Source organism: Xenopus tropicalis, chromosome 10 (assembly GCF_000004195.4).
Source record: "Xenopus tropicalis strain Nigerian chromosome 10, UCB_Xtro_10.0, whole genome shotgun sequence".
Taxonomy (NCBI): domain Eukaryota; kingdom Metazoa; phylum Chordata; class Amphibia; order Anura; family Pipidae; genus Xenopus; species Xenopus tropicalis.
Genome location: NC_030686.2, coordinates 19,872,555 through 19,891,883, shown reverse-complemented (window position 1 = coordinate 19,891,883; position 19,329 = coordinate 19,872,555). Strand labels below are relative to the sequence as shown.

The window sequence follows — 19,329 nt, the reverse complement described above, 5'->3', positions numbered from 1 at the left end:
AGGGAATTTTAAACTGCTCCCACACTTACAGCTTTGAGGCTAAACTCATCAAACTTGAATCACATAGTAATGTGGTCAAAATGAATGAAAATGGATGACAAAAAGTGGGTGGAGCTACGAACAGCCAGTGTATTAGATTTTACTTTTTGACTTTTCAACCTGCTGCCATTCTCACAGTAATAACACCAGGGCACCCAAACCTTAAGTTGGGCACCAGGTAACTGCGGTTCAAGGTTAGAAAAATTGGGCAGAGCCACCAACAGCCAATCAGATTTTACCTATTGACTTTTAATAGGGAAATTCAACCTGATTCCATTCTCACAGTGTTAACACCAGTATCCCCAAACTCTTGACAGTTGGTCACTAGGGGACTGAGTTTTAGGTTTGAAGAAGTGGGTTGGGCCATCTACAGCCAATCAGATTTTCATTGGTTTAAATTTAATTTGCTGCCATTCTTTAAATATTAATACTAAGATCCCCAAACTTTGCAGAGTTAGTCACCAGGTAACTGTGGTTCAAGGGAAAATTTTTACTGCTGCCATTCTCAAACTAAGGTTAAAGGAACAGTAACTACAAAAAATGAAAGTGTTTTAAAGTAATTGAAATATAATGTACTGTGGCCCTGCACTGGTAAAACTGGTGTGTTTGCTTCAGGAACACTACTATAGTGTATATAAATAAGCTGCTGTGTAGCCATGGGGGCAGCCATTCAAGCTGGAAAAAAGGAGAAAAGGCACAGGTTACATAGCAGATAACAGATAAGACACCATTGTATTCTACAGGGTTTATCTGTTAGCTGCTATATAACCTGTGCCTTTTCTTCTTTAGAATGGCTGCCCCCATGGCTACACACCAGGGTTTATATAAAGTCTAATAATGTTTCTGAAGCAAACACAAAACTTTTACCAGTGCAGGGCAGCAGTACATTATAGTTTAATTTCTTTGAAATATATACATTTTTTGGTGTTACTGTTCCTTTAAAGGTTAGGAAAAGTGGGTGGAGCCACCAACAGCCAGTCCGTTTCCATCCATTAAATTTAATTGGTTTATATTTAAACTGATGCCATTATTTGGGACATGCCAACCCCAAAAATAATAATAATTCTAAGCAACTTTACAATATCAATTTATTAAAAATTATTAGTGCATTCAAATTTATTTTTAAATGTAATTGCTATATATAGAAAGGACAGACAGACACTGCTTTTAATAGCAGTTATGTATACAAATAACCGAGAAACCATTACAAATTTGTAATGAATGTATATTGCAAAGTTGCTTAGAATTAAGTTGTCTTTTATTAGGCAAAAATTATTTTGGGGGTTGACATGTCCTTTAAGTATTAATTTCAGGATTGTTAAACTTTGCAAAGTTAGTCATTGGGTATTTGCAGTTGAAAGTTTGGCTGTTTGTGGCTCCACCCCCATACCCTATCACATTTAACCTGTTTACAGTAAAATGCTGTCAATCCCACATTTTTTACCCCAAAGTTTGCAGAGTTGGTCACTGGGGGACTGCAGTTCAAAAATATGAAAAGTGGGATGGGTCACTAACAGCCAATCAGATTTCATCCACTGAATTTCATTGGTTTAAATTGAAAATGCTGTAATTCTCACACTATTTATGCCAGGGTGCCCAAACTTTACAGTATGTCACTAAGTGACTTGACCTCAAGGTTAGAAAAAGGGGGCACACCCACCAATCACAATTCACCTATTGACTTTTATTGGTTTAAATTTAAACTGCTGCCGTTCTTTAACTATTAATCCTAGGGTCCCTAAACTTTGCTGAGTTAGACACTGGGTAACTGCAGTTCCAGGTTAGAAAAAGTGGGCAGGGTCACAAACCACCAATCAGATGTCACTCATTGGCTTTCAGTTGGGAAATTTAAATTGCTGCCATTCAGACACTATTAAATCTGAAACCTGAAATCGGCCAGATATCGATTGGGCAGGTTAAAAAATCTAGTCGGACCGACTTTGCCTATACCCGTCGTTATAATTCGATCGTTTGGCCTCAGGGCCAAACGATCGAATTAGCCTGGATTCTCCCAATATCGCCCACCCGTAGGTGGGGGATATAGAGAGAAGTTCTGCTCGCTTGGTGACATTGCCAAGCGAGCGGATCTGAAGGTGTATGGGCACCTTAACTGTGGGCCAAGGTTAAAAAAACTGGGTGGAGCCAACAACAGATAAGATTTCATTCAGTGTCTTGGTTTTTCAAACCAAGATGAAGTTTCTTCTCAAACTTCCCTTTCTAGTTTATTTTTTATAGTTTTAAAATTATTTGTCACCTTCTTCTGCCTCTTAAAAGTTTTCAAATGGAGGTCACAGAGGTCCGTGAGGCTAAAATATATTGTTATTGTTACTTTGTATTACTTATCTTTTTATTCAGCCCCTCTCCAGTTTATCTTCCAGCCTCACATTCCAACCACTGCCTAGTTGCTATGGTAAATTGGACCTTAGCAACCAGATAGCTACTAAGATTCCAAACTGGGGAGCTGCTAAACAAAAAGCTAAATACTGTATTGGGAAAAAACCATAAAAAATGAAGATTAATAGGTTTCTGCACAGTACTTAGGACTAGGCATTGGTATTTAAAGTAAGCTTCTATCATGCCTTTTGGTGCTTCCCAGCATAGTTTTAGGCAATGCCCAAACAGTGTGGCATTCTGATCTTGTGCACTCACCCACACAGCATGTATGCTTTTCTGTGCAGACTTCAAAACCAGCTTCCTACCCATGCCCTGTTTGTGGCCGTATATACACCATGCAAAAGAGGCTAACCCAACATATGAAGATACACAGCGCTGAGAAACCTCACATGTGTGATAAGGTAACTGGCCAGCGTGCATTTTGTTGGTGTAGCTACCTTGCTGGTAATGTGTCCTTCATAGCTTCTGTTTTACCTGCAGTGTGGTAAAGCCTTCAAAAAGCGTTACACCTTTAAGATGCACCTTCTGACTCACTTGCAGTGTGTGGGGAAGAGCAGGTAAGTGTCTCCCATGTACAAACCTTTAGTAGACTGCTTATAGAAAAACAACGTTTAATATAGAGGTATATAGGCCACCGCACACTTGTCCTGTAAAATTGTGTTAGTATAAGAGAATCATAGTATAATGGCTTCTTTGTACATGGATGGGATATGTTTTCCATAAAGTTTGGGACCTGGGGTGTTCTGGATAAGGGGTATTTCTGTAATTTGGATCTCCATACCTTATGGATACTTAAAAATCATTTAAACGTTAATTAGACCCAGTAGGATCGTTTTGCCTCCAGTATTACTATGGAATGTTATAAATAAGTGTATGGCCAGCCAGTCTGAGAGAATAGCAACACAGACAGGACAAAAAGTGCAAGGTGAGCCTTTGTAAAATCCAGGAGGGAAAAACAATGTTAAATAATTACATTTTCCCTGGTAAACGATACATAAGTTGTTTAGAATAAGTGCGCACAATTTCTTCTTTCATTGGAAATCCATTATTAAATTCTGGTTCTGATGCCAGCATAGATTCCTCCCCCGCATTCATAGTTTTTCACCAATTTCTCCTCTACAGTGTTTCCCTGGCTTCTTTTTCAACTTAGGTTTTTCCTGTCTTCCCAGTTTTTGTCACACAATTTTCCGCTTCTGTCTCCTTTCCTCCCCCCCTTCATTCCTTGTATGCCACATTTGTTTTATGCCCCCCCCTTTAATCTCTCCTCTGTGACCTTTCAATCACTCTTTCCTTTCCCAGCTCCATATCACACTCCTCCTTCCCCTTTTTTTTAAAGGGGTTGTTCACCTTTAAATTAACTTTTAATATGATAAGTGCAAAGATATTCTTAGACATTTTGCAATTGGTCTTTATTTTTTTATGGTTTTTCAGTTATTTAGCTTTTTGTTCAGCAGCTTTTCAGTATGGTTTTTCAGCTATGGTTTGAGGACTGGAGAGGGATGGAATAGGTAGATAAGTAATGAAAAATAACAGTCAGGTCTGGGCTGGGTTTCAGAATAGGCCCTGGAATTTCAAATGCACAGAGGCCCATAAAGAACCCCCCCCTTTTCCAATATATAGCCCAATATATAGTGACTGCTTACTCATCTTACAGTAGCCTCTCCAGCAGTTGATCCAGGACTGGTCCAATTACTATCTTGGAGTCCTGTGTTAATTTTTCCCCCTCTGTGGCAAATTAGAGAGGCTTCAGATGGGGTTTTTTGCCTTACTCTGGATCATCCAGCAGTTAGGCAGGTTATACTGTATATAGGCATTAAGATTGAACTCGATGGATCTGTGTCTTTGTTACTTACTATGTTACTATATATTTGCCAGAACCCACAGATTGCCAGTCCAGGTCCGATAACCATGACGTTATAGCCTCGCAGAGCAATAGTTCTTTGGCTGCTGGGGTCAGTGTACCCCATTTGAAAACTGGAAACAGGCAAATGAGGAAGACAACACCAAAACTATAAAGAATAAATAATGAAAACCAGTTGCAAAATTGCTAGGAATAGGCGATTCTATAATTTACTAAAAGTTAGCCCACCAGTGTGGAAGTCTAGACTGGCAGTTTCAAAAGTTCTGGCGATAGGCAGAGGGGTTGCTGTAAGTTGCGTTAGACAAAGGCTTTATAGTGGGCATGTTTGTGCTTGAAATGCCAAGGTCTTTGTTAAATGCCAGATGATGTGTGGGCCACCAGTGAGACAGGCTTAAACTATAATCCATAGTGAGATTAATGTAGTTGCTGAGAATATCTACCTACTGTGTTTTATCTTAAAGCGGTGGTTCACCTTTTAGTTAACTTTTACGCCATAGAGTGCCCTATTCGTATCAGCTTTGCAATTGGTTTTCGTTGTTTGTTTTTTGTAGTTTTCAATTATTTGCCTTCCTTTCTGCCTCTTTCCAGTTTTCAAATGGGGATCACTCACCCCAGCAGTCAAAAACTATTTCTCCATAAGGTTACAATTTCATTGTTATTGTTACTTTTTATTACTTGTCTTTCTATGCTTGCCTTTTTCAATTCATCTTCCTGTCTCTTATTCAAAACTGGTTGCTAAGGACAATAAGACCCTAGCAAACAGATAACTGCTGAAATACTAAAGTATAGTAGCTGCTAAACAAAAACTAATTGAGAAACCATTAAAAAAATAGACCACCTGTAAATTGTCTCAGAATATCACGGTCTACATTATAGTAAAGAACTAACCTTGATACTTTAAAGTAACAATATTTTATAAAAAGGAGAATGTATGTAAATTGTATTAAGCTGCAGCTGCTACTTTGAACTCTTGCAATCTATAAGGGAGACTGATGTACAGTTACACTATATATAACCCTTTGTTCTGAAACATAACCATTAAAAAACAACATACTCACAGATACTGTTCACTTTTTCTGAACTACTTCCTACCAATCCCAGGCCAGCTAACATTACACCCCCACATAGCCCTATCCAGAAAAGAATAAACGAAGCCAAGATTTCCTGGACATGTATTAGCTTTGCCTTTTAGTTAAGGTAAATAAAACCCTGAGAAAGTTATAAGTGATGACAGCGGCAGTGATGCATCGTAGTGAAATGGTGGGAGTTGGGCGCTTGCGTAATTCTGTGTTGATATTTCAGCTGTCCCAGATGGTGGGATTTAGTAATTGCTGGATTTTCCCAATCTGTTTCATGATATTTTTGTGCCAATGTAGGTCTTTGATGTTCTAAAATAAGATTTCTTCTTCTCCATAATAAAACCACTGTTATTATGGTTAATGTGGAAATCAAGTGATAAGCATCTTTTACCTTAGCCCTGTAGACTCAGGACTTTAAAGGACAACACACCTTAAAAATTAACCTTTAGCATGACCAGACCTGGACTGGCAATCTATGGATTCTGGCAAATGCCAGAGGGGATACTGTAAGATGCCATAGACAGTCACTATTTATTAGGCTGGTGGGGAACTGTTGGCCTCTGTGTTCTTGGAATGCCAAGGCCTGTTTTAAAGTTCAGTCCAGGCCTGAGCACAGCACAATAAAGTCAGTGGAATCCTGAGACTATTGTTAGAATTCTAAGTGAATGGAACGGTTTGGCCTTTGTGGCAGTAAATTAGTAATTGTGACTTAATCATCCCAATTCTCCTTCAGGTACAAATGTGAGTTCTGTGAATATATTTGTGGCGATCGAAAGCAACTCCTAAATCACCAACTAACGCACATGAACGACAAGCCATTCAAATGTAGTCAATGCAAATACCACACCTACCGACAGGACTTTCTGCTGTCCCACATGGCCACCAAACATGCAGGTTGGTAGATATCTTATCTTTGAGCCCAAAGATACCCATACAGGAAGGTCTAACCAAGGACAAACTAAGTCATTGGTCACTGTTTGATGCTCATAGGTGGGAAGCCCTTTGCTTGTGACCACTGTCACTTTACTACCAAGCACAAGAAGAATCTTCGGCTCCACGTGCAAAGCCGACATCCGCTCCTCTATAATGAGTGGTCTCAGCGGCACCCTGAGGAAACACCCAGTCGTCGACGACCTTTTTTTTCTATGCAGCAGATTGAGGAGCTCAAGCAGCTGCATGAACAGTCAGAAAACCAGGGTCCCTCGCCTCAGGAAGTGGTGGTAAGGAGAAAGTAGCTGAGTAGGGAAGACTTGGTGGGGATGAAGTTAGGTAAATGAGAAATGATAGCTGTAGGATTACATGGGGTTGGCAGGGAAAGATTCCTGTAGAAAATGAATGATTTCCTCTAGTATTAAGGCAAACCAATATAAACTGGAGAAGGGTTTATGAGATGTAAAATTATGGTTGCCAAGGTAAGGAATCAAAGGCAGAGGCACCAAAACTATAATAGTATTAAAAAATGCAATATATGAAATTCAGTACATTTACTTAAAGGAACAGTAACACCAAAAAATGAAAGTGTATAAAAGTAACTAAAATATAATGTGCTGCTGCCCTGCACTGGTAAAAATTGTGTGTTTACTTCAGAAAGTCTACTATAATTTATATAAATAAGCTGCTATGTAGCCATGGAGGCAGCCATTTAAAGGAGAAAAGTCACAGGCACATAGCAGATAACAGATAAAACACTATTGTATTCTACAGAGCTTATCAGTTATCTGCTATGTAACCTGTGCCTTTTCTCCTTTTTTCCAGCTTGAATGGCTGCCCCCGTGGCTACACAGCAGCTTATTATATAAATTATAGTAGTGTTACTGTAGCAAACACACCAGTTTTACCAGTGCAGGGCAAAAGTGCATTATATTTTTATTACTTTAAAGCTCTTTCATTTTTTAGTGTTACTGTTCCATTAAAGGAGACCTGTCATCCAGACAAAGTTGTATAAGAAAGCCCTTTGCAAATTAACATGAAGCCCACATTTATTTATTTATTTTTTTTACTAAAACATCCATACCTTTAATAAATATATTTAAAAATCTGAGCTGTCAATCATATATTATCTGCCCAACCTCTATGCCTCAGCACTTCCTAGATGCCACTGCATTTATGTATCATGTACATGGACATCAGGTGCCAGACTGTGGAACATATACTGTTGCCATTTTGTAAACGCTGTTATTAACACAAGCTTTGCATCATCCCAAAATCATGTGATTTTGGGATGATGCAAAGCTTGTGTTAATAACAGCGTTTACAAAATGGCAACAGTATGCATGCTGTGATTGTCTACTTGCAAAACTGAGGGATGCCAGATTTATTTAATTTATGTATTGTAAGTAAGGTTTATTCTGCACAATTTACAAAGTAAAAAGGATTTGAAATTATTTGTTGAGGTGACAGGTCCCGTTTTAAATAACAGTGTTGGAAATGCATGAGAAAAAGAATTAAGGCAGAATGTTGAGTTTAAGGGCAGTGACACACAGGGAGATTAGTCGCCACGTGACAAATCTTCTTTTGCAGCGCCGCGATTTGCCGAAGTCGCCTGAAGTTTCCTCTCTTCGGCAAATCACGGCGCCACGTATGCCATCCCACCGGCGATTTACATTCTAGCTGGTGGGGATGGCATTGCAGGGAGATTAGTCGGCAGTGAGCTCACCAAGATTTTTATGACTTCATTATATTACACTGGTGATAAATAGCACACTTGTTCAGTGCTAGGAAAACTGTGCTTAATGCTTCCAACTTTAATCAGAAATCAGATTTGCACAGATCAGGTGAGATTCCCACTGGAGGATTATTTTGCCTATTAATACAGCCGCTGGCTCTGGAGAGCCAGGTGACCGTTTCGTTGAGCAATGCCAAAAAACTCGAAAATCTACATTACATTCTGAACCTCTGGGCTGGTACAGTAAGTTCAGTATGTTTTATCAGTATACAAAATACATTATTTCTAGCTGTAGTATTTTTTGTTTAGGCTTTAGTTGCCTTTTTAACAAGTTGTGCAAATTTAAAATTTAGTGATAATCGATAATGTTTAGAGATAGTGACAGGCTAGGATGATGGAAAAATTTAGAAAAGCAGATAGAGGAGGTGGAGAGAGGGTCAATGCTAGTGGGAAACATGGAGGAATAGTTGTCCAGAAATGGTGGTGACATAATATAACTGGTTCCTAAACAGATGGATGCAGCAGAACTCAGTTATCAAATACTTCAGCCTACATCGCAGTCGCCAACAGAGGAGCAATCACATGGTGCGCTTGGAGCTGCAGCCATTATATATGAACAAGGTAATACCTTAGGCAGGGTATAAACCAGTGTTAAGTACATTTACTGTACGGGCCATCTATGCAGGGGCCCAAGAGATACAGAGATTAGCCGTGCAATCTCAATCATCTCTTTTGCAGAAGGTGAAGAGGAAGAATATGCAACCAGGGCTGCTCTCGATCTGCTTCTCAATATGAGCACTCGAAGGGAAGGCACAGGAGGCCCTCTGCAAGTATGTGTGAATAGTCCTTTGTACAGTTCCTTGCTGATACTTCTGTTTACATTAGATATTCCAATATGTCCTAAGATTACAAATAAGTAACTTGCCAATTTGTATGTTTATTTGGGATAAGCGTGTTTGAGAACCAGGCATAATGTCACTTTAAGATTCTGATACTGTAATATGCCTAGATTATGCCCCTGTATATCACCTGTCCAGTCTGGTAAGCTGCATGACAGACTGGTTGTAACACTCTTGGCATTTTGATTGGTCTATAAATACTATGTGACAGTTGTGCCCTAAACTTGATTTGACAGCTCTTCTGTGACACTGTATGAAACACTGGCGTTCGGCTGTCTCTTACAGTAAATATAATATGTACATTATGTGGTATTAGACCCTAGTATGTGCCATGGCCCAAATATTGGTATTCTCAAAAAGCTCTGTTTAAAAGAGAAGGAAAGGCTAGTAAATCTCAAGCTGCAAACTTACCTTCAGTTATCTCAATAGTGCCCTTAAGTCTCCCCATATTTCGCCTGTTCAGATGATCAGAAGCTACGCAGGAAGAAAAAACACTGAGCTGTGTAAAGAAAGTTCCCATAATGAATAATGCCTCACTCCTGCGCCGAGACTTCTGCGCCGAGACTAAGATCAGCTCCTCAGTAAGCGCATGCGCATTTAACATATGCTGTGAGCGTGGTTTGAATCTCACAAGCAGGAGCGGCTCGGGTAGAGTAGGTCGTGCTCGTGTCTAGGGGAGGGAGAAGATTTGCGCATGCGCATTTCCTTACGCGGCGCCATGTTGGACTAAATTAAATATCCAACATGGCTGCCGCAATACAAGAAATATATCATTTATGAAAATCAGAGAGTGCAGGCAATATACAGGCTATCCAGGTAAAAAAAGGTAGCGATCAGCTACAGGGACATGAGGCCTTTCTAGTTATGGGGTCGCACTTTTAACCCTTTCCTTCTTCTTTAACAACCCCATACCCCAGTGACGACATATTACAGATACTCATAAGGGAATTATAAAGCTATGGGTGGACTATGGGGGTTGATAAGTCAATTTATGGTCAGCTAGCACAAATTGTTATGTAGTTAATCAGATTACCAGTGCACAAATAAATCCCCATCTTACTTAAAGGAGAAAGAAAGGTAAAAACTAAGTAAGCTTTATCAGAAAGGTCTATGTAAATACAGCCATAAGCACTCACAGAAACGCTGCACTGACTTCTCTGAAAAAAGATTTCTTGTGTCTGTAATTCCTGTGCCAGAGACACGCAGCTTTCTGTTCTCTGCTCTCTCCTGCTCCCCCCTCCCTCAAGAATGCTAAGAACTCACTCCCCTCCTTAGGAATGTGGATCTGAGCCAATCAGCAGGAAGCTGACTCATAGGGGTCGATTCATTAAAACATGAGTTCGAATCCCGAATGGGAAAAATTCGTATTGGATACGATAATTTCTGAAGATCGAAAATATCACGAAAATGCTTACGAAAAAATTGTATTAGTCACGATAATAACGTATTGGCGATCCGAAAGTCACAAAATTTTCGTATCAAACTATTGTAAACAGCGGCAGGACCTTTCCAGATTTCACGGAAAAGTTGGGCAAGCGCACGAAAAAGTTGCACAAGCGCAAAAAAACGGCGAAAATACGCTTGGAGCGTTCAAATCTTAATAAATCTCCCCCATAGTCTAACTAACTGAGCATGTTCAGTTTGGTCTGCATGTCTGTGCAGGAGTGAGGCATTTTGGGAACTTTCTTTACACAGCTCAGCGTTTTTTCTTCCTGTTTGGCTTCAGATCTTCTGAACAGGTGAAATATGAGGAGACTTAAAGAGATACTGACACTAAAAATTAAACCATTTTTTAGATCTATCATAACATTGTTTTTGCATGCTATTTATAATTTTGCCTCAAAGGTATTTGCCAAATGCTTTTACATTCCCTATCTGATCCCCCATGGCCCTCTATGAGGGGGCTGCCATATTTGTGCAGCAGTAGGCCATTAGCTTTAGAAGCTAAAAATGACAGGCTGACAAGGGACAGTCAGGTTGGCAAAACAGTCAGGCTGAGGGACTTCAAGTAACAATTACTTACAAAAGCAGCCCTATCAGGGAAAAATGATCAACATGATCTATAGGGAACTTTTTATGTACATTCATATTTTGAAGAGTAGTTTTTTAAGTGTCAGTATCACTTTAAGGGCACTATTGAGACAACTGAAGGTATGCCTGCAGCTTGGGATTAACTCTTTACTAGCCTTTCCTTCTCCTTTAACAACTTCGTATTTGTAAAAGCCATACCAGCCTGAACAAAGTGGTGCCAGGAATGGGTTATTTATACAAAGCCCATTATCCGGAACTGAACTATCTCAGCTAATTGCAGACAAGGTAGTAAGTACAAAAGCAAAACAATGCTCCATTACTGCTTTATTAAAAAAATGGAAAAGAAAAAAATTCCCTGTTTGAGTTTTGTTTTTCCTTGCACTAAACAGCACATAGATTATTATGGGAGGGGATTACTGTCCCTTCAATAATTGAAATGAAATGAATTTAAGAAAAAAAGCAGTGGTATTTTAGCACTTTACTATTGTTCCCTTATGTACCCCTGTGTTGTATTAAATATTACCGCAAATCTGACAGTTCACATTACTAGAACAGTCTTTGCCAGTTAACAAAAAATGAGCAGCTGAAGAGAATTTTTTTACTTTCTTTCTGATGTCATGTGTAGTAATGGCAGCAGGCTTAACTCCTATTGGCTGTGTCTCCTGTCAATCAATCTGACATTGCTTCCTATGCCTGTGACAGAGTGCTGCAAATCTAACATAATAGTATTTAGATTTGTTATATGCTGAGTCTGTTTGCCTATGCCATTGCAAGGGAGAAATTAACCAGTGACCTTTCAATTTATTCAACTGGTTAAAGTGCACAAGCAACCAATAAATTGGTCTAATAGGAAAAAAATAAGGGCAAAGCCTGTGCGTGATGATGTAAGCATATAGGAAGTTCTTAGTGTGTCAGGTTCAAAATAGGCCACTCCCATCCTTTAGAGAGATAGAAGGACTGATTTAACAGGTATAAAAAGTTTTTTTCAGTGGCCTTTTTTTTATGTAAAATGAATTATCTAACATGCTAAGAGCATTGTTGGTGGTTTTAATAAGATTTGGACATTGAAGGTGAACCCCTTTAATGTGGGTATAACTGTTTTTACCAGGTGGCAGTAGTGAAATCTGGCTCCGGCGGGGAGGTTCAGAGCTCACAGAGCATGGCTCATGAGCCCCACATGGCTCAGGTCCTGACTTTGCATGTGGAAGGAAACGGAGTGACGAGCGTTCAAGAGGCTGGCTATGAGGATGCAGGAGTTGAAGATACTGGATACGAAGGGGCTGTGCAGCAGATAACTATCGACAATGCCTTCACAACTGCCGAATACAGCTTAATAAACACAGAAAATATTCCAGCGTCACTGTGCAGGTGTGACCCATATGAAAGAGCAGTGTTGAGAGAGGCCTGAAGATGGGACAGGGGGGAAGAACTATAGAAGCTATGGGATAGAAACAGAAAAGGTGTATGTGGATGGGAGGTTGTAGAGAAAGATGTCAAATCTTATTAATGTAAATATGGGCAAGACAAGGGGATTTTAACAACCGAGAACAGTATTTTAGGCATACAGTGACTATGGTATACTGAGTCAGCAGCCAACTGGTTTGTGTATAGAGCCCAAACAATCACCTTCCTGATCAATAGCTAAATAGGGCAGAATGCAGTCGGGTCAGAATAAGAAAGAAAGGGTAGCGGATCAAGGGGTGTGGCACTGAATCCCTACATATTGTTTATATACTCTGTTTTTGGTTGCAGTGAAACCAGTGCTTCTCCAGGATCAACACTGCTGGGGGAAAACATAAAGGACAAAATCCTGCGCAAATCCCAGCAAGCTGAAGTGAGAACTGGTCTTGTGACATTGTTCTGCTGCCCCAGTTTCACAGCATTCCCTGTGGCATGGCTGCAACCCCCTGACTCCCATGTGACATGCCTAAATCATTTCCAAACTCCCATTCACCCAACTCCCACCATGCTCTTACCTGTATTTGTGTTTTTTCTCAGCATGTTTCAGATCATTCTGCTGCCCCTGCAGCCAAGAAATTTTGCTGTAAGCTTTGTGGAACCACCTTTTTGGGTCGATCTGAGATGGAGATTCACAAGAGAGCACATGTCCCTAGCGGCGGATTTAAATGCCCGGACTGCATCTTTACTGCTGCAAACTGGCCTGAAGTGCGGGTAAGCATGCATTCTATTGTACCTTCCCATCATCCTTCACAGTGGTTTGTTGTCCTTACCATAGCATGCACAGTGGCATAACTATAGAGGTAGCAGAGGCCATGGGGCCCAGACTGCATGAAGGTATGTGCAAGCAGGAGCTGCCATGCACTCTAGGCCCCTCTGAAGATGTGGGGGTTGCATTTATTGCATTTATAGTATGATTCCTGGCCTGTACAAGAGGGAATGGCGGTGTTAGGTATAATTGATATAGGAAGTGATATGATATTTAGATGAACATGAGGTTTCTGATATTGGTGTAATTGTAAAATTTAAAACTCTAGTTTTGGTGGACCCATGGGTCCTTGGTTGTGACCACTGGAACAACTTACTGGGAATTTTATAGCTAGAAATGTAGAAAATATCTGTGGTATCTTGACTGCTTTACAGTGTGGGTGTTAACGGCCTGGGCTTCTAGTGGGTTTTTAGTCCCCAAGTCCAGAACACAACAATAGCATGCTGGTAGATTTAACCTCCTAGAGTGCCCTGAACTCAGGGTCGGCCCGGGTGTCTGGGGCCCACCAGGGCTTGCACCCCAAGGGCCCCCAACAAAGTTGTGCACCCTGTTTCTTACACAATGTGCGCACATATTATGACCCCCCCCATGCATGCACATCACCTCAACACAGGGAGAGCGCTTTGGCCAGTGGGGCCCACCGTTTTTTTGTTGGCCCAGTCTGACCCTGCCTGAAAATTTTCTTTAGAAGGAACAGATGTAGATAGAATGGCATCGCGAACATCCCGTGAAACTAGAGTTTTTAATAGCTCTACTTGAGAAGGAGGGGTGCGAAACAGCAGGCAGTTTCTATTGTAAAAAGCTGTGTATAAAGGGCTCCACAGGAGCAGCTGACTGAGGAGCTCTACACCCCCTGTCCCAAATCTGTAAGTCCAATAAATAAAAATAGACATTTGTCACAAAATTGTTTTTTTCCATCCCATTTTCTGCTAATATCTCCTCTTTCTTCCTGTCTACTGATTCCTGCAATGCCCTGCAGCTGTCCCTCAATGTGTGGCCTCTTTCAGAATCACCTGTCTGTGCATAGCGATCGCCGGCCGCACCGCTGTGATCAGTGCAGTTTTGCCTGCAAAAATAAGAGAGATCTGAGTAGGCATTCCATGATACATACCAACCAAAGGCCACACTCGTGTCCCATATGTGGGCAGAGGTGAGAATGATCCCTTCTTATCTTGTGCTTTTCCCTTACATCCATTTTCCTTTCTCACCTTGCTCAAGCATTATCACTTTTTGCATAGTCGTGACCTTATTTGTCTGTTTCAGGTTTACTAGGAAAGCTCACTTGAAGTTCCACATACAGAGGTTGCATCGAGGAAAGAACAATGAGCCACAAGAGAATGAAGGTCAGGGAAGGGCAGGAGAAATGATGGAAATGAAGAGGTTTTAGGGTGAGATGCAGAACCCTAATAGTGTTTGCATTCTGTCTTAGCAGAGCTAACACCGGCCCCATCCCTGGAAGAGGAGCATATTTTCCTGACCCAAGAGGAATCCATGGCCAGCCAGGTTTGCAGGACCGGAATAATTTTGGTGATGCTTTGTGGCTGAATGCTGATCCTCCATCCTCACATTTTTCTCTCTATAAAATCATTTCAATTCTGTCTTATAGTTGGTCCTTTTGGGCAATATTTTAGCAGTGTTATTGATCAGGTTTTCATAGATCATGGTGTCTCATTTTTTTGAATCCATGTGATTCCATGCTGGATTCAGCTGATTTAAGAGACATCCCTCCCTCTGATGATATCTTTTTTTCTTATTTTAGGAAGATACAGCTTATATTCAAGAGATCACAACAGCTGATGGACAGACCCTGCAGCAGCTGGTCACAGCAGATAACCAGGTAACTAGATCCTAACCACTTCAAACCGACCTCTTTCCATACAGATCCAGAAATTAGCAACCCTTTCTTCTTTTCTATTGGTTAATTCAATATCTTGGCCAGTCATTTAATATTCCTTCCTGTCTGCCATTTACACATCTTCCAACATTTATGCCGTTCTCCGTGTTTAGGTACAATACATTATCTCTCAGGAAGATATCCCTCACCTCATTCCCCAGGAATATGTTGTGCTACCAGATGGACATCATATCCAGGTATGAATATTTTTATAGGTTATAATGAGAAACCCGTATCCTTACTTTGGAACAAATCTAGCAGCAAATTATTTACAGGAAGGCTTTTCTCTTTGGCTTAGCCAGCCAAGAATTTTCCCAGTTTATGTGCCAGGTTTGAGGGACTCATTATGAACTTTATTAAAGGATAAGGAAAGGCTAGTAAAGAGTTAATCTCAAGCTGCAGGCATACCTTCAGTTGTCTCAATAGTGCCCTTATGGTCTCCCCATATTTCACCTGTTCAGAAGATCTGAAGCCAAACAGGAAGAAAAAATGCTGAGCTGTGTAAAGAAAGTTCCCATAATGCCTTACTCCTGTACAGTCACCGAGACCAAACTGAAGTTAGTTAACTCAGTTAGTTAGACTATGGGGCAGATTTATTAAGACACGAATTCGAATCCCGAATGGGAAAAATTCGGATTGGATACAATAATTTCTGATGATCGCAAATATCACGAAAGTGCCTACGAAAAAATTGTATTAGTCACGATAATATCGTATTGGCGATCCGAAAGTCATGAAATTTTCGTACCGAATGATTGTAAACAGCGGCAGAACCTTCCCGAGTTGCGCGGGCGTACAAAAAAAAAATTGTCGGAAATACGCTCGGACACTCCAAGCATTCATGTCTTGATAAATCTCACCCTATGAGTCAGCTTCCTGCTGATTGGCTCAGATCCACATTACTAAGGGAGGGGAGTGAGTTCTTAGCATTCTGGAGGGGGGGTGAGCAGGAAAGAGCAGAGAGCAGAAAGCTGCGTGTCTCTGGCACAGGAATTACAGACACAAATAATCGTTTTTCAGAGAAGTCAGTGCAGCATTTCTGTGAGTGCTTATGGCTGTATTTACGTAGACCTTTCTGATAAAGCTTACTTAGTTTTTACCTTTCTTTCTCCTTTAATGCTCCATTTTTACAAACGTCAAGTTGCAATTTTTTAATTGAATCCTTAGGAACAAATGAGAATCGGATCTAATTCACCTTTGAATTAGACCTCTAATCCATGTAGGCTGGTAAAATGAAGCGTTCTTGTATCAGGGTCAGATACGTTTTTTTCACCTAGCATTACTTTGCCTTTCTTTGCATTAGCAAAGCGTTAGCTGGCAATTATATGAATGAAGTCTATGGGTTAGCTTTTAGCAGGAAGATGTGCAGCTTTGCATTGTGCTTTTAAATGTTTAAAGGGGAGGTTCACCTTCAGGTTAATGTTTTTAATGTTATAGAATGGCCTATTCATAACAACTTTTCAACTTGTCTTCATTTTTTATTTTTTTATAGTTTTCTTATTCAAACCACTGCCTGGTCGCTAGGGTAACAATCAGAAAGATACTAAAATTCCAACCCGGTGAACAAACCGCTAAATAATTCAAAAAGCACAAATAATAAAAAATGAAGATCAGTTGGAAATTGTCTCAGAATATCACTCTCTACATCATACTAAATAATTACTTTAAAGGTGAACTTCCCCACTGGTAATGTACATGCTGTTCATCACTATGTAACTCTTTTGTTTTATAATATGTCCTGCAGGTCCAAGATGGTCAGATAACACACATTCAGTATGAATCAGGCACCCCATTCCTGCAAGACCCCCAGGTAACTATTCCTTATATCTACCAAGACAAACAATCCTTCCTAGATCTAGTGCCAGAACATCAACTATCAATATTTTTCTTGCTGGATGAGTAAAAGGGATGTCTCTTTGCCTGCTGTTGTTGCTATGTTGGCAAAATTCAATTTTTGGCTGCTTCCAACTGTCTGCTCCCATAGGGACATTGGATTATTCCTCTTTGTGTGCTTGCCTGTGCCCTCTACTGGCTACTTTTAAAAGCAATGGCACACAGGGACATTTTGTTGCCCACAGTAAATTTATGCTAATGCAGGTGGCAAAATGCCATCAGCTTGTGCTTTTTGAAGCAGCCTCATGAGGGCTACTTTGGGACATGTATGTTTTCCCACCAGTGATTCACACTGCTGCCATGAGAAGGAACTATGGACATTTTGTTGCCCCTGATAGTGCAGATTTACCATGGGCAACAAAACATCCATTGTGCCATTGCCTAAAGGGGCACATAGCAGGTGGGCTACAGGAAGTAATAAGTATCATAAGTTTTGCTTAGCAACCAGACAGCTAGACTGCTCATGCAAAGTCCTTATCGTGGCTTCCTATTAAACAAAGAATATCTTACAAACTCCTTCTCTTAACCTTCAAAGCTCTACATTCCTCACTACATCTCTTTATCTATACAGTGTCACCCACTGTAACCTACAGCACTTATATTTGCCTAGTTGTGTCTGTAAGTTACCCTCCCATATAGATTGTAAGCTCTACGGGGCAGGGACCCCAATGCTCTTGTGTCTTTGACTCTTACAACTGTACCTTGTATTTATTTTGTATTTATTGTTATACTTTGTATTTATCTATTCCCTGTTTGTATTAATCTATTCTGTTGCACAGCGCTGCATACATAAGTAGCGCTTTATAACTAAAAATATACATACAATAACAATAAAACTGTAGCCTTACAGAGCAGTAGTTTTTGTTAGCGACTGGGGTCAGTGGAAGGAGTAAGAAGAGGAAGGCATATAATTCAAAAACTATGAAAAATAAAAAATAAGAACCAATTAAAAAGCTCTATAACGTACTAAAAGTTAACCTGAAGGTGAACCACCCCCTTAAGAGTTTTTAAAGGTACTAACAGTCTATCCTTTCTAGTATTTCTAAAAAATTGGGATGCACCGACTCCACTATGTTTGGATCATGCTGAACCCCAAATCCTTTGTGAAAGATTTGGGTGAATACCCAACTGAATCTGAATCCTAATTTGCATGGTCAAGTTCCCTGTTTATTTGACAAAAGTCACTTGATTTTAAGGATTCTGTTTCAGTTTGGCCAGAGGCATGGATTCAGCCAAATCGGAATCCTGCTTAAATAGTCAGAATCTTCTCCAAATCCTGAACCGAAACCTGGATTTGGTGTATCCCTACTAAAGAGGAGCTGGGCTAATGCAGGACCATAGAAACTAATTTAGTATTCTATAATATCCAAATGATTCATCACCAAATCTGCATTCTATGGCATTGTCTTTTGCAGATCCACTTTGTCCCCATGTCCCCTTCTCAGCAGCTCCTCACCCAAGAACAGCTCCAAGCTGCAGCGCACTCTGCTGTCACAGGTAAGCCTCACGTATGATAGATGGGTGCCGGCCGGGTGGTGCTTGTGGGGGGTTGCCGTACACTGACCAAGTGTGTTTCTTCCAGCCGTGGCAGATGCAGCGATGGCCCAGACAGTGTTCAGTACAGAAACGGAGCAGCCTCTTCCGCAAGAGATTGAATATGATATTATCACACTGGGGGAGTGAGTGCATCCCTGCTGGGGCTGACACCAGGGATCGGATCCCTACCAGCGCTGCCTTTCAATGCACTTTGTTTTATTCTTGTAAAATGTACCTACCGAACTGCCACCTAATAGCCGCTGGATAACTTGGCCTTCAGGAGGGCAGAAGATAAAATATTTTTTGCTACTGTGTACCTCATCTGTAATGTGACAAATGCCTAAAATTCAGTTGTTTTACTGAAGCACCAGGACAGCTACTGCCGATGGCTGCTCTGGGGATTTTTTTCAAATGCACAAAATTATTTCAGTTATTAAAAAGTGAAAGTGGAGAAAGCTGGCAGCGGTGAGGAGTGTTTGTTATCAAATGGGCTGCTGCCTATGCTGGGCTGTACCCATACGCTGAGCCAGGGCAAAAAACATTTCGTCTGTGATTTGACTCCCACTCTCTTTATAAGATTAATAAGGATAAGGGCAGATTTAGGATATAATCTTCTGTAGTACACAGATAATCACAATACAGGGTAATCCTTTCCTGTCACCTTCCTCTTGTTATATTAATTTCGGTCCAGAGACCATAGGTACCTGGGCCTGAGCTCTACCCTCTCAGCTTTTCTTCCAAAGACACCACCATGAGATATGCCTTCAGCTCCTGCTTTCTCTGCTTCACTCTCCCTGTATATCAGTCCTTG

At 40.6% G+C, this 19,329-nt stretch overlaps 1 protein-coding gene across 4 annotated transcripts in view; it reads left to right on the top strand.

Moving 5' to 3' along the window:
* The window catches only part of znf335 (zinc finger protein 335), a 30,207-nt gene extending 11,233 nt beyond the window's left edge, over positions 1-18,974 (top strand). For 2 of the 4 annotated variants that reach the window (XM_031894240.1, XM_004918632.4), the window contains exons 12-28: positions 2,718-2,834; positions 2,914-2,990; positions 6,107-6,267; positions 6,364-6,593; positions 8,551-8,659; positions 8,777-8,868; positions 12,077-12,336; positions 12,721-12,802; positions 12,967-13,140; positions 14,203-14,345; positions 14,459-14,538; positions 14,625-14,698; positions 14,955-15,032; positions 15,203-15,286; positions 16,834-16,899; positions 18,398-18,479; positions 18,565-18,974. In XM_031894240.1, coding sequence (XP_031750100.1) covers positions 2,718-2,834; positions 2,914-2,990; positions 6,107-6,267; positions 6,364-6,593; positions 8,551-8,659; positions 8,777-8,868; positions 12,077-12,336; positions 12,721-12,802; positions 12,967-13,140; positions 14,203-14,345; positions 14,459-14,538; positions 14,625-14,698; positions 14,955-15,032; positions 15,203-15,286; positions 16,834-16,899; positions 18,398-18,479; positions 18,565-18,665 — 2,010 coding nt within the window. In that variant the 3' untranslated portion in view covers positions 18,666-18,974. Of the gene's footprint in view, positions 1-2,717; positions 2,835-2,913; positions 2,991-6,106; positions 6,268-6,363; positions 6,594-8,550; positions 8,660-8,776; positions 8,869-12,076; positions 12,337-12,720; positions 12,803-12,966; positions 13,141-14,174; positions 14,346-14,458; positions 14,539-14,624; positions 14,699-14,954; positions 15,033-15,202; positions 15,287-16,833; positions 16,900-18,397; positions 18,480-18,564 lie in introns of those variants that run through there. The other 2 variants (XM_012952774.3, XM_012952775.3) reach the window with 2 other exon arrangements.
* The last annotated feature ends 355 nt before the right edge of the window (positions 18,975-19,329 follow it).